The 25,071-nt window shown below is 47.0% G+C and overlaps 1 protein-coding gene across 2 annotated transcripts in view; it reads left to right on the plus strand.

Annotated features, from left to right (window-relative positions):
- The window catches only part of Ngef (neuronal guanine nucleotide exchange factor), an 89,354-nt gene that overhangs the window by 39,676 nt on the left and 24,607 nt on the right, over nucleotides 1–25,071 (plus strand). Inside the window, exons 1-3 of one of the 2 annotated variants that reach the window (XM_034521788.2) lie at nucleotides 16,918–17,165; nucleotides 17,885–18,027; nucleotides 23,428–23,726. In XM_034521788.2, coding sequence (XP_034377679.1) covers nucleotides 17,059–17,165; nucleotides 17,885–18,027; nucleotides 23,428–23,726 — 549 coding nt within the window. In that variant the 5' untranslated portion in view covers nucleotides 16,918–17,058. Of the gene's footprint in view, nucleotides 1–16,917; nucleotides 17,166–17,884; nucleotides 18,028–23,427; nucleotides 23,727–25,071 lie in introns of those variants that run through there. The other variant, XM_076914855.1, reaches the window with a different exon arrangement.

Consider the following 25,071-nt stretch of genomic DNA (forward strand, 5'->3'; position numbering starts at 1 on the left):
GTTTCTAGCTTGTGCCCCCAGCTTGTGATGAGAGACCCATGGAACACTGACACTCAGAGTCCCTTGTTCCTCGACTACAACTCACCAAGTGAGACATCCTTCTTGTAGCATAAGGACCCATGGGAGACTTAGTTCACCTTTGACCAATGTCTTGGGATTGCTGCCCTCTGTTAGCGATTTGGGAGCATGCCATAGAGAGCAAAAGGAGTAACAACCGCCTGAGGCATCCTGGTGGTTCCAGAGTTCAGCTTGCACACTGCGCCCCGAGAGGGAATACGACCTCTTCCTATTTCTTTTTTTCTCTCTGACTGGAGTAATTGGTGCTGTCAGTCCTGGATCCCCGACATTGCCCGTCATGCATTTGTCAAACCTCTAAATTAAGACCTTGACTCTGCGGTGTAGAATAATAACATGCTCTATTTTGGCTGAGTTTAATGACCGTGCCAGGATTCAAGTTCTTGCCAGGTTGCAAGGTCACGTGGGTGCTGGAAAGCTTGCCTTGCCCTGGCCCGGAGAGAGCTAGTTATGTATGAGAAAAAGAAATGAGATTGTGTTCCACTCAAGACAGACCATCAAATAGCAGGTGGCTGGTTTTCAAGGGACCATAGGAGGGGCCTGGCATACCCAACTCAGCTCACAACTCTCCTAAGCAGGTTAGAGAGACAGCCTGCTCCTTGGAGTGTCCCCACTGGTTGCCTTCATTACCTTTCTAGCAAAAACTAAAGAATCATGCAGAAACCCACCTCAGCTTGGCACAAGGGCATCCCAGTCTCGTATTCACACCCAAGAGCAGCTGACCATAAGACTAGATAGAGCTTAGTGATTCTTCTAATAACAGCAAGACCTGAAAGATATCAACCCTGGCTAACTCTGTAAGGCAGTGCGTGTGTGTGTGTGTGTGTGTTTGTGTGTGTGTGTGTGTGTGTGTGTTCCCATGGCAGCCCAGGAAAGGGCCTGGTTGGTGGTGAGGAAGGCTGAGGTGGAAGAGACTTCCTGCCAATGGCAGGCACATGAACTTGGAAGAGGAGCCTGAAGATCTAGCCAGCAGCTTGCCCATAAGCTTGTGAGAGTCTGAACAACTAGGTTTGTGGCCCACAGAAGCCAATGAAGAGAATAAATGAAATTTTCTGTGCTGTTTTTATGGTGACCAATAAACAGTACTTTGGTAGTATTTTCTAGAAATTAGAAATAGAAGGTGATTCTTAATAAACAAATGATGCTGGCCACTATATCTCTCAGAGCTCTACTTCTTCCTGGTCCTGTCAAGGGGATCCCTGCAGTTGACTGTCCTCAACTCCCTTAGACAGGGATTAGCTTGCTGTCCACAGTCCACACCTTCAAAGCAGGTTGGGATGAACCCTGAGAGGTAGTCGGTGCTTTCCTGGGAGCAGCTAAGACCAGGACTTCAAGATGGCATCCATGCAAAGCTTCTTTCCCTCTGTGCCTGCTTCAGCACCTCATAGGCTTCTGGAAGCTCTGCCTTAGTGAGTCTCTGGAATCTGGATCTCACAGGAACCTGACTCAAGACATACCCGTACTGAACTCTGCCTCCTTAAAATAAAATAAAAATTAAAAAAAGCATTATCAGGTTCTTAAAGATGTCCTTTCACTCCCATAACTTGCTAAGGTGATTCTTGAACAAAGAAAACAGAAGCAGATAAGTTCAAATATGTAACTGATCCAATTATTTTTTCAAAAAGCATTTGCCAGGACACTGGGAGGAGTGGCCACAAAGCAAAATTCTTTTTCTTTTTCTTTTTTCTTTTTCTTTTCTTTTTTTTTTTTTTTTTTTTTTTTTTTTTTTTTTTTGGTTTGTTTGTTTTTGTTTTTCAAGACATGGTTGCTCTATGTAGACTGTCTTAGAACTGGGGCTGGCCTTGAACTCAGAGATCTACCTGCCTCTGCCTCCAGAGTGCTGGGATTGAAGGCATCTGCCACCATACCCAGCTAACAAAGTGAAGTCTTTAGAGACCTTTCCAGAAGGGCCTGGGAGAACCATCAACTGCTCTCAGAATATGACTCTTGGGCTCTTCTGAGGTTCACCACAGCCTGAAGCCTGACCTGCTGGGGCTTCACAACCGACATTTGGTTAATAATAACTTCACCCCAGAGCTGCTGGCAATGTAAATTTGTCAGCTGCTGGCCCCTTTCATGTTTCTCTGAAACATGTTGACTTAATCACATAGTCATGAAAAAAAAAACCAAAAAAGTCTGAACAGACAAAGGAGGTCTAGGCTTGATAACAGCTGTGGATCACACTGGCTCTGGTAGTTTTTCCCTAATCTTGTCACTGGACCTGTGATGACTCAACAGATGTCTCTGCCAGTCAGCTGCCTTGCCAGCACAGAGGCAAGGGCTGGACCACAAGACCCATGAGGTGCCCTTCTCTCCAGTCTTCTCCCTCAGGAGGAGTGGGGGTGATGAAGAATTGACACTACATAACTGGACCTCAGCCTACGTTCAGCACATACCAACCAACTCCTATCGATGCCTTTTCTTTTATTATGTTTTTGTCTATCTGTCTGTCTGTCTGTCTGTCTGTCTGTCTGTCTGAGACAAGGCCTTGCTGTACAGCTCAGGCTAAATTGAAATTGACTCTGTAACTCAGGCTGGCCTTGAAATTGTGATGTTCTTGCCTCAGCATCCCAAGTGCTGGCCAAACAGCCATGGGCCACCTTACCTGGCTTCCTTTGCTCTCTTGATTCACGGAGTTTTCTTAGAAGCTAGTTCCTTTAGAGAAAGTGGGTCATGTTGAAAATGTATGTAAAATATTCATGGAAACAGCACAACACGCTGTGTTTACAAACCTGTCAGAAAAACATAAACATCCAAAACTCGCAACCAGAAAAAGACATGAGAAGATTATTTGCCAGACTACAAACCAGCTTCACGAGTAAAGAAAAAAAAAAAAAAAAAAAAAAAAAAAAAGCAAGACATCATTGATTTCATTGAACAAACTGGAACGTCAGAAACAAAGCTCTGATACCTGAAAGAGCACTGTGGAGAGACATTATAGATTAGGTACAAACCGACTGGAGCTGCCCGACGTCTGAATGTAGAAAAGCAATAAGAACTGCTCCTAATCGTCAACTAAGAGGCCGTGGAGATGAACTGCTCAGAAGCCAGATGGGGAGGCTCAGCTCTGAGATGCTTGACCCAGATGTTCACGGTGAGCGTCCACCGTGGGAGGCTTTGTACTGCACTGCTGACTTAGCAGAGAACCAAAGGGAAGGCAAGCAGCCCTGCTTTGTGGGCCCTGTGTTCCAGTGAGCACTGGTACCCACCAGTACCCACTGGTACTCCTGAGTTTGGCTCCTCACCCCTCATCTCTGCACCCTCTGCATGGCAGTGCATACTGCTTGACTGGCAGTGTGGCTTCTACATCAAAGGTGCCATTTCTCTATTCATACCTCTAACCCCAGCTTTCATTTTTGAAGTGAAGGAATGAAACCGACTGAACCACACTCCTTGCCCTTCCCTGACTTTTTGTTAATTTTTTATTATAGTTAGTGTGTGTGTGTGTGTGTGTGTGTGTGTGTGTGTGTGTGTGTGTGTGTGTGTGTTAGTCAGAGGACAGATTGCAGGAATCAGCTCTTACCTTCCACCATATATGTCTCAGGGATCAAACTAAAGACATCAGGCTTGGCACCAAGCCCCCTTTACCTACTGAGCTGTCTTACTGGCTCCTATTGGTTTATTTTTGCTGCAAGGTTTCAACTGTGTAATTCAGTCTGGTTTCAAACTTGAGATTCCTATATGCTTGGATTATAGAAATATATCAGCATGCTAAGCTTCTCCAGGTTTTATAAGGAAAACTTTTAAATAGGATAGTCATAGTGGTATAGACCTGTAATCGCAACTACACCAGGAACTGAAGGGGGCATGTCAAAAAACTGCATCAAGGACTGAGTGGGCTACAAGCAGGGTCAAGGCCAGCCTGGATAACTTAGAGAAACCCTGTCTCAAAATAAAAGTGGCCCCTGCAAAAAATAAAAAATAAATAAATAAAAAAGTCTGGGGGTATTAGCTCATCAGAAAACACTTGCATAGGGTAAATGAGCCCATTTCAGGAAGGAAGGAAGGGAAGGGAGGGAAGGATGGATGGAGGGACTGAGGTATTAAACATATAAACTGAAAGACATTGAACTCTTGAGTGTTCTTACTACAGACTCAAAAGATGGCAGCCCCTTGCATATTTGGGTTCCATCTTTCTCCATTCTTTATTTCCTCTGAGTTATGTGATAGTGAACAAGACTCCCAAGTCTTTACCCCTAAACACCTCCACCCCAGGCCTACAGCTCCTAAGAATAAGTTTGTCCCTGTACATAGTCACAGTGGTCCGCTACACCTGCCTATGCACAAATGCTCCTGATGTCCCCAGACTTTCACAGCTGGCACTGTGGTCCAAGATGTAACCAAGTTACTGCATGTGCTAGGCTCTCTCTCTCTCTCTCTCTCTCTCTCTCTCTCTCTCTCGCTCTCTCTCTCTCTCTCTCGCTCTCGCTCTCTCTCTCTCTTTCGTGTGTGTGTGTGTGTGTGTGTGTGTGTGTGTATTCAAAATACCTGCAAGTCAAAAGGGACACTAGGGAAAGTCTTAGTCTGTGTCCTGCCTGCTCTGGAAGTAGTCATTTTTACTAGTTATACCCGGGGGATGGGGAGTGAAGATATACATATCTAAGAAGTGTTTTTAACATTTGTTTGTTTGCTTATGTGTGTGCATGCATATGCCACGGTGGGCATATGGAGGTCAGAGGGACAACTTGCAGGACTCAATTCTCGTCTTCTACTGTAGGTCCTGGGGATGGAATTCAGGTCATTAAGGCTTGCCAGCAGGGTGCTTTTACCACTGAGCCATCTTTTGAGTTACCACCTTCTGACTCAGTTCTGTTACAACAGCAGCTGCACACTCTCTTTCCCACCTTGCTTCTTCGGCTCAACCCTGGAAATCAGCTCCATTTGGTGACCCCTTTCTCACGCTCATTTCTACAGTAGCATCATACTTGGTCATATGAAGCTATACAGTTTGTCCAACGAGTCTTTTTGGGTGGGGATTTAGGCTGTTTCTAACATAGAGCTCCTAAAGATGATGCCACAATGAATTAAACTTGTGTGCATCTTGCTCTGTACTCTAGGATTGAGTCTTCAGGGAAAGTTCGAGTATAGAATTTCTGGGATAAAAGCACGATGCTCCTAGAAGTTTTTGCTCAATTCCCCTCCATAAAAGCTTGAATGATTTGTCCTCAGAACTGAAGGTTGTGCTGGCACATACTTCTCAGTGTATAATCACAACAGATTTGAATGGAGAAAATTCAGATTGTTCTATCTTTAAGAGGCCGGAGTGATGGCCACCCACAAGGAGCACGGGGTGTGCCGGACCAGATCCAGGGCTTGGCTGGAGACGGGACAGGCATGCTCCAAGGTGCTCTTGAAGGGAAGGAATTTTCCATTCTGTGCTGTCATTTTTCTGACTCACTCCCGTGGAGCAGACATGCCCCTCTCCTGGGAAGAGCCCATCACTTTGCAGAGGACACATAGCTGCTGACAGCCGAGGCTCCTTTCTCAAGAACAAATCACAGTTCCACTTAGAAGACAGTGCTTCTCCCAAGTCAAGGATCTTCCTCTGAGACCCCCTCCCACAAAAAATAAAAATAAAAATAAAAAAGGAAGGAAAAAGAGCCCTCTATGGATCAGCTTTTTAGCCTGAGCTAAGCAGAGAGAACTAAGCCAGGAAAACTGACTATGACAAAGCAAGCTACTCCAAGGGCTGAGCAACACTGTAGAAACAGCAAGGATTTAGCATGCTGCATGGAAAAAATAAGACACAGCTTAAAAAGAACTGAGCGCAGCCAATGGTCAGTGCCGGGAAGGAACAAACAGGCAGGAGAGAGAAAACCAGGATTGGAACAGCAGCTCTTGTTGGCAAACAGATTTTGTCCCTGGAAAATAATAGTGTGTTAGCTAAAGGGACTCTTCTCTCTCAAGGAAGCCAGGAGGAGAGATCTGTGTAAGCAGGCTAGAAGGAAAAGGGTTGTAGGATGGTGTTTGTAGCTGTTTTGCTGAGGGGTATTAGGAGGGCCCCCTCCCCCAGATTTGCCTCAATCGGCAGATGTACCAGATGTACGAGGCGGAGTACACCAGGCATCCTGCTCGCTCGCTCGGCAGCCCAGGAAGGGGATAGAATCAGTCAGGCCATCCCTCCACTCTAAGCAGTGTATTAGAACAGCAAGTTAACTTTTCAATCAGGAGAGGTGAGAGCCCTAAGAGCCCCCAGCTCTGTCTCTGGAATAGGAGAGAGGGGCTTCCTAGGTGGGAGGTATCTGCCAAGTGGGTGGGAGGAACCTGATGCTGGGGTGCTGGAGGATCCCCCCCCTTTATTAGGAGACAGTGAGAGCCTGCTGCGGCTGAAGTGGAAGCAGTGTTCTGATTAGAACTCCTACACTAAAATGTTTGGAAAGAAAAGGGCAATTTCTGGAAAAGGGACTTTAAAAAAAAAAACCAGGCAGATGAGCATATCTGGTGAGTGTCTTAACACTGGATGCAAGGAAATAGCTCATGTAAAACTGGCTTCATGATTCTCTCAGGGAAAAAAAAATTTTTTTTTCAGAGATTGATGGATGTGACAGATTGAGATATTTTTTTCTCAGGTAAATTGAGAGACTTGGAAGCAGCCCCGCCCCTTCCCAGTTCGTCGTGATCTCCCGTAGTTACAACGCACTTTCAACTCAGGATCTAAATTTATGCACATCAAAAGGTTGATGTTGTTTTAAAGTAACTTTTCTCCTTATTATGTAAGTGGCACATTTATTGTAGAAAAAAAATTTAAACACATGAGTACAAAGACGAAAATTCCCTCAGAACCCAGGCAGCCAGCTACAAGTACAGTGCAATACTTTCTGTGGTTGTTCTTGCAGCCCCCACCCCAAGTAATTCCTTTATTATCACCGTGTGTGTGCATGTCATGCGCAGGGACAGGGTCACACACCACCTTCCACCATTCAATTCAGTCTTCAGGCTCCTGCAGCAAGTGTCCTTAGCCGCGAGACATCCCGCTGGCTCCGCCATCAGTCCTTTTATTTAAAAGGGCATATACATATGTAAAATTCCATGATTAAAAGTCAACCTATAAGCAAAATAAATAGGATGTAGCAGTTTGTGCTTATAATCCAGCACTTGGGGAATAGTGGGGTAAAGATAAGAACACCAAGTTCAAGTCCAGCCTGGGCTACATTGTGAATCCCAAGCAAGCATGGGCAACAGAATATGAGCCTGTCTATGAAACAAAATCAAACCAAACCAGATGCCATAATACTTGTTTTTAAACTATAAAATAATATAGGCATCTATATATTTTATTAAAACATATAGGCGTCTTTTCAGATTATTAAATATAATTCTAAAATCATTCTAACCATACAGCATTCTATGAGACAGATATGTCACTATTTAAACAGCAAACTGGGGCAGAGGACATTTGTTAAGGTGCTTGCCATGCAAGCGTGAGGACCTGGGTTCAAACCCTCAGCACTCATGTGGAAAGCTGACCACAACACCACTAGGCACAGACAGGAAGATCCTGGCCCTTGCTGATTTGCCAGTATAGCCTAGTCATCGAGTCTCAGGTTCAGTGAGATTCTGTCTCAGATAGATAGATAGATGACAGATAGATAGATGGTAGATGGATAGATAGATGATAGATAGATAGATAGATGATAGGTAGATAGATGATAGATAAATAGATGATAGATGATAGATAATAGATGCAAGATAGATAGATGATAGATAGATAGATAGATGATAGATAGATAGATAGATGATAGATAGATAGATAGATAGATATGAACAGTAACTCAGGAAGTCACCTGCTATTGACCTCTGGCTTCCATACACACATGGATGAACAGATGCATGCACACACACACATGGCTGTACACACATGTGCATGCACACACACATACACACACATACACCAGTCAGTCTTCAGTAACTGGATATTTATGTGGCTCTAAGTGCTACAGTTATAAATAGCATATCCTTGCAGCTATTTCTTTTGCACAGACATAATAGTTTATTGGATATATTCCTAGAAGTAGATTGTCTTCTCCGTGGAGGAGGAACAATCACAGATTTGCAGTACAGAGTTACCCAGCTGCCCTCAGGAAGCTGCATTCCCACCCTCCTAGGGGCACCCTAGGGTTTCCATGCAAGCCTCAGCCAACCAACAACTCTGCATTAAAAAGTTCTTTGTTGTGTTTCTAATATGCTTTTTGACATGTCACACTTTTTCTTTGAAACATCTGCTTACAAAGCTTTGAATTCCAGGAAGGAGACCCATTCTCTCAGCCTGGTGAGAGGCAGGCAAGGACTTGGATGTCACACTTTGAAACCGCACCTCCCTACGTCTCTAACATGGCTCTCCCAAAAACATGCTGATCTTTCTACAAGACCCTAAATGCTTGAGCACAGACCTAAAAAGTCAAGAAAAACAGGATAGTAAGAGCAAGGTGGTTATTTCAAAACAAAATTAGAAGTTACCCCACGGCCTATGGCTTGTTATTTAAAATTCAGTTATTGACAACCTTTAAGGAAGAATTTCTAATGATTTATTTTCTTAACTACATGCCATTTTATTCAAGATTACTTTCTGAATGGGCAGGGTTTTTTCTTTATTTTACACCTTGGAGAGTAGCTCAGTGCAGAGGGTTTGCTGAGCATACATTATGCCTGAGGTTTAAATCACAGCACCAAATAAAACCCAATGCTTGGAGCATGGAAGCAGGAGGATCAGGGATTCAAGGTCATCCTTGGCTTCATAGCAAGCTAGAGGCCGAGACGCCCAAGAGAATTCTCCTGTACTGTGTGAATGCTTCTCTATGAATTGTGTGTTCTCCCACCAAAGGACAGCAGCGATGTCACTTTCTATTGTGTGCTGGGAACTATAGCTTGCAAAATGCTTTCAGCTATGTGGGTCTGTGAATGGGATGTGCATGTAGTTCCCAGGACAATTTCAAATGGATCCCTCTAAATGGAGGGCAGTGATTTAATTCGCCTAACTAAGCCTCCATTGACCCTGTGGTTACAACCTACAGCATAAAGCACGTGCCTCTAGAGAACTCCTTCATCTCATCCTCAATATGTCTCGGGAGTTACAGGATCCACTCTTTCCTCATCCCCTGCTTCAGGATTCTCCTTTTGGTCAAAAAACTGTGATATCACCTGCAAGCAAAATCCCCATATGCTGTAGTTTATAGGTGTCTTGGTTAGAAATATTCCAGAGAACCCCATCTCTTAGGTCCTCCCTTCTTTACCCTCAAACAAACAAAAACCAACCAACCAAAAAAAAAAAAAAAAAAAAAAAAAAAAAAAAAAAAAAAAAACCACCAATGGTATAGCATCTCATTTAGGAATTTGAGGGGGAGCATTCATGGGGTGCATCTCATAAGTGAAAATATGGGCACTGGTCCCCAAAGGCTTCTTATGATACCAGGGACATGTGAATAATTAAAATGCCTCAAAATATCTAACACTTGGCCAGCCAAGTGACATTCTCCATGCTGCCCCTCATGCTTGAAAGTACAGCAAAATTCTTGGCCACTTCTTACTGAGTCAGACAAAGTACTCTCCATGCAATATGAGAAATGTCAGGCCTGCTTCCTACAGCCATTGAAACCCACCCAGAGCTCAGATCTTCCTGTGCCAGAGGAGGTTTTGTTTGCCTCTCTTCATTTCTCCCAGCCTTTGCCCTATTTGGCCAAAAGCACAACCTCTCCTCATAGCAATCATGTTGAGAAGGGTAAAAACCAAAGGAAAGGACTATTCAGAAGGACCACATCCAGATGGAATGGGTTCAAGGGCTTCTCACAACAAATCAAGCCACCTTCTTTTGGCTGGGGGGCAGGGCACTGCCCTAGGAGCTGTCAACTCCTTCCCAATGAAGTCAGTGAAGGAGCCTTTGGGCAAAGATACCCAAGATTCAATGCAAGCACCACAGGTGTGACACCACAGAAGAGGAAAGCCTAAACCCAGGCTTCTCAACATACACCTAATTGCATTCCTTGGATTTACTGATGGTCTCCCTCAGAGGCCCCAAGATGTGCAGGAAATGGGGGTTGCAGAGATAAAAACATAGTCATGGCTCACAATGATCCCCAAGAAGTTCGGGGGTATCAGAAGGCGCTAACAGAGGTAAGGGCCCAGCTGTGGGAGCTGTCAGAAATGACCCCACTACCATTAGCTTCAATGGGCATTGATACTACCACACAATGAATTGGCAGCAAGGCACTGGGGAGCCATTGAGGGTGGCAGGTGTGTGGGATGAGTAAGCTGGAGGAAACCTACCTGGTGGGTATCTTCAGGAGAGACAGAAGCAGGGAAAAGAGCAGCAGGGGAGGCTGGTAGGAAAAGTGGCTGCTGTACTTTAATGCAAACCCAGGGGCTATCCACGAGTCCACCAGGGGTCTGCGAGTCCACTCTCAGCTTGAATAATTTGCTGGACGCATTCATACAATCCACAGATGGTTATTAAACTCACATTGTGCTGGCTACCATAAAAGGGCACATTCAAATCAACAGAGGGATCAAGATGGGCAGGGTGGAGCCAAGGGGCTTCCACACACAGATAGACACCCACAGTCTTCTCTTTCCCTGGGGAATCTGAGACAGTGCTAACTTCCTTGGGCAAAAAAATGACAACATGCATTGAAAGGGGAGGAAGGGAGGGAGGGAGGGAGGGAAGGAGAAAAAGGCCAACCAGAGGATCCTACCCTAGCCTTGGGGACACAGGAACTTAATAGATACTTAGAAAGTTGACCTCAGTTTTTATGGAGGTCAGAGGTAGTGTGCTTGCTTGCCTAACATGCAAGAGACCCTATGTTTAATTCCCTATTTGGAAAAATAAACTGTGATTCCTTATTCCACAAAAATCATCTTGATTTACAATGATGTGTGTGACCTAGTTACTTTTCTATTGCCATGATAAAATACCCCAATAAAAAAGCAACTTAGGAGAGAAAGGGTTTATTCAGCTCACAGACCATCACTGTGGGAATGTGCAAACATCAGAAACACTTAAAACAGCTGGCCATATCACATCTACAGTCAAGAGCAGGGAGTGAGGACAGGGAGAGTAAAATCACACAGGCTCAGTACCCAGCCAGCTTCCTCTACTTTCTTCAAATCAAGGAATCGTGGGCCCATTTTCAGGCTGGGTCTTCCCACATCAATTAAGTTAATCAAGACAATTCTCCACGGGCCAATCTGATCTAAACCATCCCTTCCTAGGATGCCTTTTCCAGGTGATTCTTGGTTGTGTCTATTTGAGAATTAAACTACTCTGGTTTCATCTTGTTTGCTGTAATAACATACTCACAAAAGAAATTTGGAAGGAAAGGATTTTTTTTCCACTTACACATCTAGGTTATGATCCATCCTTAATGGAAATGGAGGCAGGAAGTCAAGCAGGAATTTGAAGCAGAAACCATGGAGGAATACGGCTTGCTGGCTGGCTTTGTTCCTGCCTTATATTTAGTTAGCTTTTAAGGACCAGGACCACCTGCCTAGGAAACCCTGATGCCCACAGGGGGCTCCTACATCAACTAATGATCAATACAACCTCCCACAGATCTGCTCACAGACCAACATGACACAGGCAATTCCTCAATTGAGGCTTTTCTCTCCCATGACTCCAGATTGTGTCAAGTTGACATTAAAGACACTAGTTGTCTTACGGTTTTATTGCTGTGAAGAGACACCATGACCGAGGTAACTCTTATAAAAGAAAACATTTCATTGGGACTGGCTTACAGTTTCAGAGGTTCAGTCCATTATCATCATAGCAGGAAGCATGGCAGCATCCAGGCAGACTCGGTGCTGGAAGAGTCAAAAGAGTTCTACATCCTGATCCAAAGGCACCAATAGGAGACTGGCTTCTACAGGCAGCCAGGAGGAAGCTCTCTCTTCTGAGCTGGGCGGAGCTTGAGCACTAGGAACCCTCAAAGCCCGCCTACACAGTGACATACTTCCTCCAACAAGGCCACACCTCCTAATAGTGCCACCTCCCATGGGCCAAGCATATTCAAACCACCACACTAGCCGTGACGATATGCTTCCAAATCTGCTATGAGCCACCTATGAGACCTAGAGCTCAGAAAGCATAAAGATACCTGAATGCTGAGGTTTGCCATATAAAGAAAAAATAAACAGTACTTACAACCTAAAAGAAGACATAAATAACTCTTAGACAAACTGTCTAAAAATGCTAAACATTTCTTTTTAAAATTTTATCATTAAGTTATTCATATGCATGTAGAGAACCTACTGTGTGCCAGCCAGATAGAAACATCTGAAATATCGCTTAGTGCTTTACTTTGTGAATGATTCAGAGCAAAATGTCAGCGAAGTAGAGATTTTAATAACAGCCTGCCTAATAAGCCCTAATATGATGGGATTTAGAACATGGGGAATTTAGCTTAAGGTTACATGTCTCAGAACTCAGTGAGTCTCCAAACTGATTTTACAATTAGGAGCATATTTTTAGCTTATTTTTCAACTGGAAGATTTTATTATATTCATGTTAATGTATGTAATTTCACCGTGGTATTTTTGGATTTTTTTTTCTTTAAGAAAAGTTGAATATTCTTCAGTGCAGCAGAGTGTGAAGGTGACAGCTTCCATTTCGTGTCATGTCAGATTTAAGGGACAGAGCCATGCAAATCAGCAGGCCCTGCTCACTGCCGTGAAAGCTCTTCCTAGGGATACCTGGCTCACAGCATCACAGTGCTGGTGGCCACTGCTGGTGATAAAGGGGAGGGGACCTGGTGGGGGACAACCTTCCATACAGTTGTCTCAGGTCAAATAGCAGGCCCACTTTCAGGCTGGGTCTCCCCACATGAATTCAGTCACTCAAGACAGTCCTCCACGGGCCAACCTCATCTAACCCTCCCTTTAGACTTCCTTTCCAGGAGTCTTGGAGGATACCACCAAAAGCCTTAGAGAAGGGAACGGTTTTTTAACAAGCCTAGGAAAGTATGCACCCAAAGGCCTGGAGAGAGCTAGGGGGAGCAGGACCCTGGGAAGCTATGACTTCAAGAGGAGGCTGACCTTTGCCTTCAGGTCACAATGTTTAAAATCAAACCCCCAGCTCAGGAAGAGAACAATAGCAAAGACTAATTGAGAAAAGGGTTTTTTTTTTTTTTTAACTCTTTTTTTATTTATGTATGTATTGAGTAAGTGGTATTTGTGTGTGTTGTGTGTATGGGGAGAAGGTGTTCTGTCTGTGTATCTGTGCGTGGGGGACAAAGGAGGACACCATGTATCCTGCTCTATCTCAGATGGAGTCCTTTGAAGCAGGTTTATCAATGAACCTGGAGTTAGGCAGGCAGCCAGCAAGGCCCAGAACTCCCGAGAGGAAAGATTTTTAGCAGTGCATATACCAAGGAAAAAGAGCTTGCTCTGAGGGGATGGGGGGGGGGACCAATGGAGCTTAGTTAGCCCTTAGCACATGCAAGGATGCACAGAAGTTGAGGCTAGCTCTCAGGCTGACCCTAGGCTAGTGACAGAGCAGAGCACATAGGCTAAGGCAGAGCTGCCTCTACGCAGTGGGTCTCAACCTGTGGGTTGCTACCACTTTTGGGGATCAAATGACCCTTTCATAGAGATCACATATCAGATATCCTGCATATCAGATATTTACAATACTATTCACAGCAGTAGCAAAATGACAGTTGTGAAGTTGTAGTGAAATAATTTTATGGTTGGGGGATATCACAACGTGGGGAACTGTGTTAAATGGTTGTATGTAATGTTAGGAAGGTTGAGAACCACTGCTCTGATCTCATCTCTCTAAGGACACCTACATACACAGAAAGAGTTGTGGCCTGGCCATTGCAAACCCTGGTGGGGCATGGGTACAGGCCATAGAGAGCCACAGCATGGGGCAGTCCCCAGTAAGCAGCAAGGCAACATTGCCACTAGGTGATCTCAAGGTAGGACCAGGCCACCCCTCCAGTGATGTGCAAGGCAGAGCCACAATCCAGAGAGAACCATGCCCAAGCCTCAGGGAATTTTCTTTGACCAGATGTTTTAGCTACTGCTCTTTCTTCCAAAGCAAAATCCCCAGCAAATGCAACTTTAGGAAAGAAGGGTTCGTCTTGGCTCACAGTTTGAGGGACTCACAGTCTGAGGATGCAGTCTAAAGTGGTAGGGAAGTCATGGTGGGCCACAGGAGTATGAAGCAGTGGGCCACACTGCATCACAGTCAGGAAGCACAGAGATGAACAAAGTGGCTCAACCAGCTTTCTCATTTTTCATTAAAACCTGGGACCTGGGTCCATTGATGGTGCTGCCTACATTCATGGTAAATCTTCTTCGTTTCTGGAAACTTTCCTAGGTACCCCCAAAGGTCTGTTTCCATGGTGATTCTAAATCCAATAAGCTGATAATAAAGATGGAGCATCATATGAGGACTCTGACATGTCACCTCTTTCTTTCCTTCTGTAACTAGGGCATTGATCCCCACCTGTCCCAAAACTGTATTTAGAGGGGCACATTATGTTTGGTTTCAGATGAGAAGCGTTACCTAAGGATAAGCCAGATCTTGAGTCTTAACCATAGTTAACTTGTTATTGTTGGCTTTTCTTTTCCCCCAGGAACAGGCATCCAACCTAGGGCCTTGCACTATACCACAGATTTATCCTCCCCACGACAGCTGATGTAGATAGCACTTCAAGGTTAATGCTGGGAAAGGTGAAGACTACTGTGTTGTTTGGATTATGAAATGTAGTTTGAGTATACAGAAATAAATTTGGGATGGGGGGGCTCAATGGGAGAATACTATGGGTTGAATGTTTGTATTCCCAAAATTCACATGTTGAAACAAACACCCTCCCCCCCCCCCCAATATGATGCTTTTAGGGCATGAGGCCTTTGGGAAGCTTCTACAACATGAGGGTGGATCTCTCACAAATGAGACTAGAAAGCCCTGGAGAACACACTCCCTCCCTTTCCTGCCAGAATGCAATGAGAATCAATAGTCTGCCATACCAGAGCCCACACGGCTACCCTGAGACATCAGAGCTGTAAAAGATAGACTCCAGTTGTGCAGAAGTCACCCATCTCTGATAGTGCATTATGGCAGCCAGAGCAGAGCCTGGGAGGGTAGTGATGAGGACAGCCATGGAGCAAACAGAGTGGTTGAGTGGCGCTTCGTCCAGGAGGAAGCCCAAGCCCAAGCGCAGGTACAGGGCTTGGGAAAAAGACCCGGGGGTTCTATCTCAACTCCTGTAATGCCTTAAGAGAACTGTGTCTCAGGAAAGCAGGGGTGAGTTGCAGCTTCAGGTTTCAGGGGGTTTTCTGCCCCCTCTAACCCTCTTCTCACACTGAGTCGGGGAGAGATAGGGAATGCCAGCTCTTGCAACCTGGGAATGACAGATCCTTCCTGCTTTGCTTTCTTTTCTGTTGCGGTTCTCAGACCAAAAGTAATTTAGGAGAGAAAGGGTTTATTTTAGCTCAAGTCAAGGCAGGAACGTGAAACAGCAAGTCACAACACATTCACAACCAAGAACAGAGAGATAGGAACATACACATGCTTACACCACTTAGCTCGGTTCTTTTGTTTTGTTTTGTTTTTTAACACCATTCATGGGAATGGCACAGTCAAAGGTAGACTGGGTTTTCCTACCTCAGTTAACCGAGTCAAGACAATTCCCCCACAGACATGGCTGATGTAGACAAGCCCTCGTTCAGACTCTCTTCTGGGGTTGTGCTTGCTAGGCTGTGTCAAATGGTAATTAAACAAACCATTGCCCCTTCCAAATAAAACAACCTCCCTTCCCTTAAATGTCTCCGTTCCTCTCGCGTGGCCCGACCCATCTACTCATCCAAGAACGAGCAACGCCTGAGGCTGGAGCAACAGCTCAGTTAAGAACACGTGTTGCTCTAGATCCAGGTTCAGTTCCCAGCACACACACATGGTGGCTCACAACCAGGTAATTCCAGTTCCAGGGGATCCAGAGCCCTTTTCTAATTTTGGAGGGTACCAGGCAAACACATTGCTCACATAGATACATGCAGGCAAAATACTCATAACACCATAAAAACCAATAAACACAGCTGCCTCAAAACCCCAGGAACCGGTTCCTTACAACCAATACCCTCAAGTGGAGTGTGGAGGGGGGCCATGCAGGGGAACACTGTACCCTACCCTCACTCCCAGGTACCTACAGAACTGGCCACAGCTACTCTTGACTTGAGATACTTCTCTCTCACTTATCCTCGTTTATCTGAGCGCTGTACTAGCTAACAAACAGTAGGGTGCGGATCTACTTGTGGGTAGGGAAATCCTACTGTAGTTCCTGGGAACTTTGATCCTTCTCCTTAACTCCGGCCCGGCAGCGTTTGGGGGTCGCTGGGAAAGATTTGGTCCAGCAGAAAGACCCACTCAGGAGAGACGTCAGCGCTGGGGGTCCCCCCTCTCCATCTGAGAGTCGAGAGCAAGAGTTCTGAAGAAACATCTGTTTCCTCTCCAACTAGAATTAGAGGGTATACATTCCCAAAGCATGATCTAGGAGACTGAACTGTCATGGGCAAGGGATGGGACAGAGGGTCGCCTCGCCCGCGCCTTCCAGAAACCTGGGGCGGAGCTACGAAAAACGACCCACTGGCAGGAGAGGGAGACAGGCGGAGGCAGCTCTGTCCCCTCTGTCCCCGCGTCTCCCGGCACCCAGCGGCCGCGGGGGAGGCAGGCGCTGCGGGGCTCCGGTCCATGTAGGGAGTCACCGCCCCCTGGTCCGGGTGCGCCCGGCCTCAGCGCCCCCACCTCGCCGCCGCCGGCCTCGCCCCCGCCGCGCGCGCCCCGCCCGCCTCCCCCGTTGCCGTGGCAACCCCGGGAGCCTCCAGGCGCGCGCTCGTTCGCGGGAGCGCTCTACAGCAGCGGCGGCCGCAGCTCCGGCTTGAGCCGCGCGCGCTGCGACCTCGCTTCCGAGCCCGCGCGTTGCCCCCGGCTGGATCCTGGGTCCCCCGCGCGGCCCCCCACCGGCCCCTGAGCCTACCCCGTCGCTGGTCCCCATGGAGCTGCTGGCTGCAGCTTTCAGCGCCGCCTGCGCCGTGGACCACGACAGCTCTACCTCGGAGAGCGACACGCGCGACTCGGCAGCGGGACACCTGCCCGGCAGGTGAGGACCCGCTGCATCCCGGCCCCCATTCACCGTCCCCATGTGCTCCCTCCCACTCGCGCTCCAGGTGATGTTCACGGACCCCTGCGGCCTATTCGGGTTCTCGGTCCCCGGGCTCCTGCTGCCTCCCACTAACTCTAACCCGACGGACCTTCCCAAACCCCCGGGAGAGCCGTGCGTCCTGGTCCAGGTCACTAGCACCCAGCGTGGGGTGGCCTCCTGCACCCTCTCCCTGACTCCCAGAGTGTGCGCGTCCCGCCCTTCGCTCCTCTCTGCGCTCCCAGTCTCTGGGACTGGAGGACATAGCCCTGAGTGGGGCTAGAGGGTGCGCGACGGCTAAGGGAGTGGGGTGGCAGCTGGCTGGCAGGACCGGTTGAAGCGGCCTTCCGTGCTGTGAAGCGGCCTTCCGTGCTGTGGAGCGGCCAGGGTACGCCAACTTTCCGACGTCTGCCCGCGAGCTCGAAAAACATGAAGGTTTGGGCGGACTGGTGTGGGAGTGAATCACCCCGTCGCGCCCTGGTATGGTGACAAAAAGGGTTTGTTGGGCTCGCCCGGTCCGGACACGTGGCGGCTACTGTGACCCCCTTGGCTTGGAAGCTCTTAGGGCAGTACCCCCGGCCAGCAGCCGCTTGTGGGGACCAACAATCGCCTCTTGCGATCTAGCCAAGGTGTGTCGTTGCTTAAAAATAAACAACCCTGCTCTCCTCCCTCTCTTGCAGCGAGTCATCCTCCACCCCTGGAAATGGAACCACACCCGAGGAGTGCCCGGCCCTCACCGACAGCCCCACCACGCTCACCGAGGCCCTGCAGATGATCCACCCCATTCCCGCGGACTCCTGGAGAAACCTCATTGAACAAATAGGTGGGTCCAGGGCAGGCAGCGACTCCATATGGGCCATGCGAGCCTGGTGGCTTCCAGGGGACCCTGGCTGCTGGGCTGACTGGCAAGCGGCTTTTGACTTGCCAGTGGTTCTAATGGTTTCCTAAGCAGAACTGCCGAGTTTTATTAGTGCTGCACCACTGGGCTAATTTAGCCGGGGATTGTGGTTTATCTGTGAGACTGAGTCTCACACTGCAGCCCTGGCTGGCCTGGAATTTACTCAGTAGCCTCGGCTAGCCTGGACCTCCTACAGGCCTCCTGCCTTGAGAACTTGAGTTCTAGGGTTGTGAGCTTGAGACTCTAGGGTTGTGTGAGCTTGGGTCGGGCTGTGGCAATGGGTATTGATCTTGATGTCTCTTGGAGAACACTCTTGGTCCAGCCCTTTCCTGCAGAAAAACGTTGTTTCCGGAATGGAGTAGCTGGAGAGAGAGGATGAAGCCTTCCTTGACCTCATCGGGGAGGTCCAGGGAGGACCTGGAAGGTAGCCAGAAATTAAAACTGTCCTCAGGAGCTCTGGGTAAAGCCGGGTTGGCCCTGCACTCTTTGCACGAGTGGGAGGGGTAGGAGTACCACCGGCTCCCAGAAGACTCTTTCCAGAAAGCTGCCCAGGATGGCTCTAGGGAACAGCACTTGGGGGTCCTGCTCCTCTAGAGCTGGGAGGAAGTTCTGTGAGTCCCCCGAGGATTGAGGCATCCCAAGAGCTGAAGCATTTGCACTTCAAAAATGCTGCCAACATCAAACTATTTCCCATGTTACCTCCAGGGCCACCTGTGACTGGTTCCTGTTAATCAGAAAATGATGCTAGCTGCTTTGAAAATATTCTGAGATGTCAAAGCCATCAAGAATCTATTATTTTAAACAAAAATTTTAGATTAAAAAAAAAAAAGATACGTAATGATTATCTTCCACTGCCAAACACTGAAAGGGACACAATGTCTCCAGAATTGAAGTGGAGCAGTCCCAACTGTAGCGAGACTTCTTGGCGAGGCTACTTTTGAGCTGGGAGCTTCCTACTCTGGCCCTGGGATGAGAAAACTGGGGGCTAGGAGATCAATTGCTGCCTGAGGGTAAACTGAACCCACTCTGGTTTTGTCTTTGTGGTTTTCTAGCAAGCAGGCTGAGGATGCTGGGGATATAAGTGTGCTGTCTGTTGTCTCTGGCACCTAACATGGTGCTTGGCGTGTAGAAATTACTTGTTAAATAATAACTGAGTAGCTTGCCCTTTACAAGTAGGCTCGGAAGATTTAAAGGAAAATGCTTTCTCTTCAGGAAGATAGATGTTGAATGGTGGGGTAGAGGGTGCTTTAGTTGGAGGGGCTGGGGGCTCCCCTTCTAACAGAACAAGGCCAACCCAGTACAGATCATTCCAGTAAGAGACAGAACAAAGCCTTTCTGCTCTGCCTGCATATCCCATACGCAGGAGCTTTGACTGGAAAGTTAGCATCCACAGGAAGGTGTGCTTATGTTGGCACACATAGCAAACAACTGTGAGACATTGTACATCGAGGACAGAAGTGGCACAAGATAAATCTATTTATATGAAAATTAGAATTTAAGACAAATAAAAATGAAAGATTATGAAAAATGGTTAGACAGTTGTAATCATGGTAACCCCAGGAAGGCAGGAGCTGAAGTACAGCCAGCTTGGGAAAAAGTATGGAGCCCTTTGAATGTTCTAACGTGGCATGTGTTGAGTTGTTTGGCTGGAAGTAACAGTATCTAGAAACAACCCATCTTCAGCAATGGCGGTGGTCCATCATGGGTTCTCCATTCCCTCTGTTATTTGACTTTTGTGTTACAAGGTATCTATTGTAGCTCCAGGCACCATATCTTCAAGCCAAGATCTGTAATAGCAGGAAGGATAGTTTGTCTTCATGTGTCTACTGGGGATGGCTACTGTCTTAGTGTTCTGTGGCTGGGAAGAGACACCATGACCCAGGCAACCCTTATAAAAGAAAGCATTTAATTGAGGCTTCATTACCATTTTAGAAGTGAGTCAGTTTTTATCATGTCAGGGAGCATGGCAGCAGGTAGGCAGGCAGGAGCTGAAGAAGTAGTGGAGAGCTACATCCTGATCCACAGACAGGCAGGGAGAGATACTGAGCCTGGCATGGGCTTTTGAAACATCAGAACCCACCCCTGCAGTGACACACTTTCTCCAATAAAGGCCACACCTCCTAATCCTTTCCAGTAGTCAACCAACTGGTAACCAAGTGTTCAAATACATGAGCCTATGGGGGTCATTATTATTCAACTGACTACAGAAATATTTTTTTTTTTTTTTTTTTTTTTTTTTTTTTTTAGAAACCCTTAGAAGATCTCTCCTCTTTCCGTCTCCTTGGCTAGTATAATAATCCATACCTTGCACTGGATGTCTTAGTATAGTTTGTATTTCTATGACAAAATACCTGAGGCTAGGAATTTTATACAGAAAAGAGGTTCTTTAGCTGTTTACATTTTTAGGAGTAAGAGAGCAGGGCATCAGCTTCTGTTAGCCCTGGTGAGGGCCATTTCCACACACAGGAAATGGTATCAAGGCGAGACCATGAGAGGGAAGTTAGAGAGGTCCAGGGCCAGACAGCTGATTTTAGAACAATCTACTCTTAATCTAAATCTCTGATGGAACGTTTAAGAGGAGATCCCTGTGTCCGTTAATTACCTTCTCTGAGGCCACCCTCCACCATTGCTACAATGGAGACCAAGTCAAGAGTACATGAGCCTTTAGGGGGAAACGCTACACCCAAATCTTAACACTGGTAATGTATAAACAGATGTTTCCCCCTCAGAGTTCAGCTGCCAGCCAATAATCCCAGCCCCCAATAGATCTGTGTCTAGTGAGAGCTGCTCTCTCTGCTTCATAGATGATGAAAGAGTCTCACATGGCAGGCAGAGCAATGAAGAGCCCTCCAGCCTCTGATAAATCCCATCCAAGGAACCCAGTTCTCCAAAGGCCTTCTCTCCGAATACTATCACATGGGCTTTAGATCCCCTCATAGGAATTGGGGGTGGGAAAGGGAAGCATCAGCATTCAGACTTCTGTCCCCCAGTGGCATCAAATACAGGTACCAAACCCACCACCACTGGTGAGAGCCCCCATCAGTCCCTGCCTACTTCCAGAGCTCACAATGTCCAGCCCTCTCCTCCCCAGTGGAAGGCAGGGGTGGGAAGGGACAGGGAAGAGGCGGCGTCCACTGTGCAGCACTTTCAGAAATACCATTTTCAACACAGCTACCCACAGTGCTGGTATTTTTGTCTCTTACCAGCACATGCGCTACCAAGAAGTATTTGCCCGCAGTTTGCTGGCTGTGGCATAAGATGTGTTTTTTGAGCCTTTAAAACATGCTAAGTTAGACACTTCCAGGAAGCTTGGAAATGGTGATTTTTAAAAGGTGCTCAACCATGACTAAGTACCCACTCTGCTAAGTTACCGTGAGGAAGCTCCAGCAAACATCGTCAGAACCTCTCGATGATAATTACCTTGGCGGGCTGAGGAGGCAGCAGAATGCTGGCCACACAAGTATGATGACTCGGGTTTAACCCCTAGAACCCACTAAAAGCTAGACATGCCAGCACATGTCAAGAATCCAGTGCAGAAGAGGCAGATACAAGAGTACCCCTGGGCTTCACTGGCCAGCTAGCCTAACCTATTTGGTGAGTTCCAGGCCAATATGAAATCCTGTCTCAAAAGAAAAAAATTGAAAAAAACCCAAGGTGTCCAGGACCTGAAGAGTGACACATGCCTTCCACATGCAAGCACACATACATGTGCATGCACACACATGTGCAATCCAACATACACAGACATGCACATGTGTGTGTGTATGTGTGTGTGTGTTGAACTGGTTTCTGTGTTGACATTGGACCATCCTTGGAGAGCATCATCTTGGAGTGGCGTCTGGCTCGGACTCTAATGCTTGTTAGCATCTGTTTGGCCATGTTGCATTCTCCAACTAGGAGAACTATAAAAACACAGTATCTGAATCCTCTGAAGTCAGGGCTGTCCTGCCTTGCTGTAAAGGCTTCATAATGTAGAGTCACGGAGTCACCGAGTGTCGGAAGCAAATAATTGAATCAGTGGGATGGATTTATGAGACTCCCACCAGCGACTGCAATTTCTCCAGCTGCTGTCAGGATTTCCACGGTGATCTGTTGTTTCTCTTCCCCCCTTTCTGCTGTTTGCGTACTTCCAAGCTGCACAGAGAAGGAATGGTGCCTCACGTCCACACTACCACCATAGCAAGGGCTTTGTAAGGATTCCACTTAACCTTATGCCTGGGTAAAGCTCCATGCCAGTATGTCCAGCTGCCTAATGGGGGTCCCCTATCACCCCGAGTATACTTACATCTGTCTGTCACCCCAGCCTTCTGTTCCTTGCTTCTACCAATGGTGCCGTCGGACCACTTTCCAAGCTGGTTACTTGAATATTGTTTGTGATCCAGTGCCAGCCAGCTGCCAGAGCTCGGCTTCTACCTTGTAACCATGCCATGAGTTAGGGCCTTGGCTCTGCCCTGCCCCCACTTAATTGATGCTCTTGTAGTCCTGGGAAGTGCCATGGTTCCTATTCTCCCTGCCAGGCATGCAGACATATCTACATGCCTATCTGGGGTCTGCACAGGACCCCTGGGCAGAGTTCTGTCTCTACAGCATGACCTACAAGACACTTGGAGTAAACTCACTTCTACCATCCTCTCAGTAGGTAGTGTCACATGCCATTGTCCCTGCTGCCTATGTGGATAGACTGTCCCTCTGCTCCGCAGTCAGAACATCCCAAACGTTTATTTCTCTTCTTTTCTGTGAGGTGCTGTCTTTATTCTGATTCATTGGCACCCCTAAGTTCCCTCAGAGATTTGGGTCACATTTGTGTTTATGCGTGATTGGTCAGGAATGACGCCCTCAAGTGTGAGTGTCAGAGGCAACAGTTTCCTTTTGGGCACATTGATGACACACTAATTCAACATGAAAACTCACAGCTATCCCCTCAGTCAGGGATGCACAAGTGTAAGTTTTAATACTGAATCATTTAAAACTGGGGAAAGGACCCTCATGAGATATTAAAACATGATTGGGATTTTTCATCAATTTTGCATGCATGCCCATTAACACATCAGAATCTTTATTCTTTTTTGTTCAGTGTGTGTGTGTGTGTCTGTGTGTGTGTATCCAATTTTGAATCTACTCAGGGATTTCTTTACTTGTCAAAAGAAACTTACACATGCTGATCTCCTCTCAGAAATGAAAGCTACAGGAGGTCTCTTTTGCAGAGCTGGAGCCTGCTGGTGTGGCCTGGAGGCACGCTGGCTGTCGTTATATGTGGGGGTGGGCTTCCCAAGGACCTCCATCTGACATCCTGCTCTTGTCTATGTGGCAACACTTTGATTTCAGGACTCCTGTATCAAGAGTATAGAGACAAATCGACTCTCCAAGAAATCGAAACCCGGAGGCAACAGGATGCAGAAATACAAGGCAACTCGGATGGGTCCCAGGTTGGGGAAGATACTGCAGAGGAGGAGGAGGAAGAGGAAGAGGAGGAGCTAGCCAGCCCCCCTGAGAGGAGAGCTCTGCCTCAGATCTGCCTGCTCAGCAACCCCCACTCCAGGTTCAACCTCTGGCAAGACCTTCCTGAGATCCAGAGCAGCGGTGTGCTGGACATCCTCCAGCCCGAGGAGATCAAGCTGCAGGAGGTAATGTAGGTTCCCAGGCTGGAGGAGCAGGGAATCTGAGGGACCCACGGAGGAACTGAAGGTTCCCCCCTGGCTCACCCAGAGAGTTCAGGGCTGAACTGGACCTGTCTCTCTAACACAGATAGGGAAAGAAACATTTCACAAGTCACAAACCACCCAGCCACTTTCTAGGCTGGTTCAATGCCCCTCGAGGGTGTTAGATGTTTTGTTAAATGGGGTGACCACCTTTTTGTTATGGTGACGTTGAAGCACTAGGTGGCACAGAACCAGTGACTGTGAAATAGCCCGTGTTCTATAAGTGATTGATAGTTGTATTTCTTGCCATATTGGAGGACCAAGTGGGTTCTGGATGGTTGAGAATCGAAGAGATGCTGTGTGTGAAGGTCCAGGCCACTCTCCCTGAGGTCAAGGAGATAGAGGCAGTGAGCAGTACAGTGATTGATTGGTTATGAGCAGGAAGAAAACCAGCGGGAACTTGTTAGTAACAGAAACATGAAGCAAGTATTGTTTGTTTGTTTGTTTGTTTTTGGTTTTTCGAGACAGGGTTTCTCTGTGTAGTCCTGGCTGTCCTGGAACTCACTCTGTAGACCAGGCTGGCCTCGAACTCAGAAATCCTCCTGCCTCTGCCTCCCAAGTGCTGTGTTTGTTTGTTTTTAATGTATGTGAGTACACCCTTCGGACACACCAGAAGAGGACGTCAGATCCCATTACAGATGTGGTTGCTGGGAATTGAACTCAGGACCTCTGAAAGAACAGTCTGTGCTCTTAACTGCTGAGCCATCTCTCTAGCCTGCAAGTGTCTGCTTCTGTTGAGCAAGGTTCTTGATCTTGTGAGTGTCAGGAACATGTGGTAGAGAGGAGAGGATGGTAAAAGAAAAAGTGGAATTTTTTTTTTTAACTTACTCGTTCATGAACTTTGTAGATAAAAGTGTCATGTTCCAATGACACAAGAACTAATGACTGGGGACAGAGCCTGGCTCCTGTCTGTGTCATCCAGTTCAATGCAGGCTCCACTAATGAGGATGGGAGTAGTTTGAGGGAACCACCTAGGGTTCATCTGTGTGTCCTGTCCAGCAGAATCAAGTAGAAATATATTTAAATATTGACAGGCTCCTTAGCATGGGAGTGCATCAAGACTTTGGGTAGTTGTCGTTAAATGAAACTTAGAGGTCTGTTCATATATTTAAAGCTTTGAAACACAGTAAAAGCCTTTCCCAGCATAAATGGAGCTAAACACAGAGGAGCCTGTCCTTTATATACAACACAGGAAGGTGACAACGCCAAAGAAGCAGGACTGGACATATGCATAAGCCTGTCTGTCGTCCCAGCCAGAGGCAGGAAGAGA

This window comes from Arvicanthis niloticus, chromosome 17, assembly GCF_011762505.2.
Source record: "Arvicanthis niloticus isolate mArvNil1 chromosome 17, mArvNil1.pat.X, whole genome shotgun sequence".
Taxonomy (NCBI): Eukaryota; Metazoa; Chordata; class Mammalia; order Rodentia; family Muridae; genus Arvicanthis; species Arvicanthis niloticus.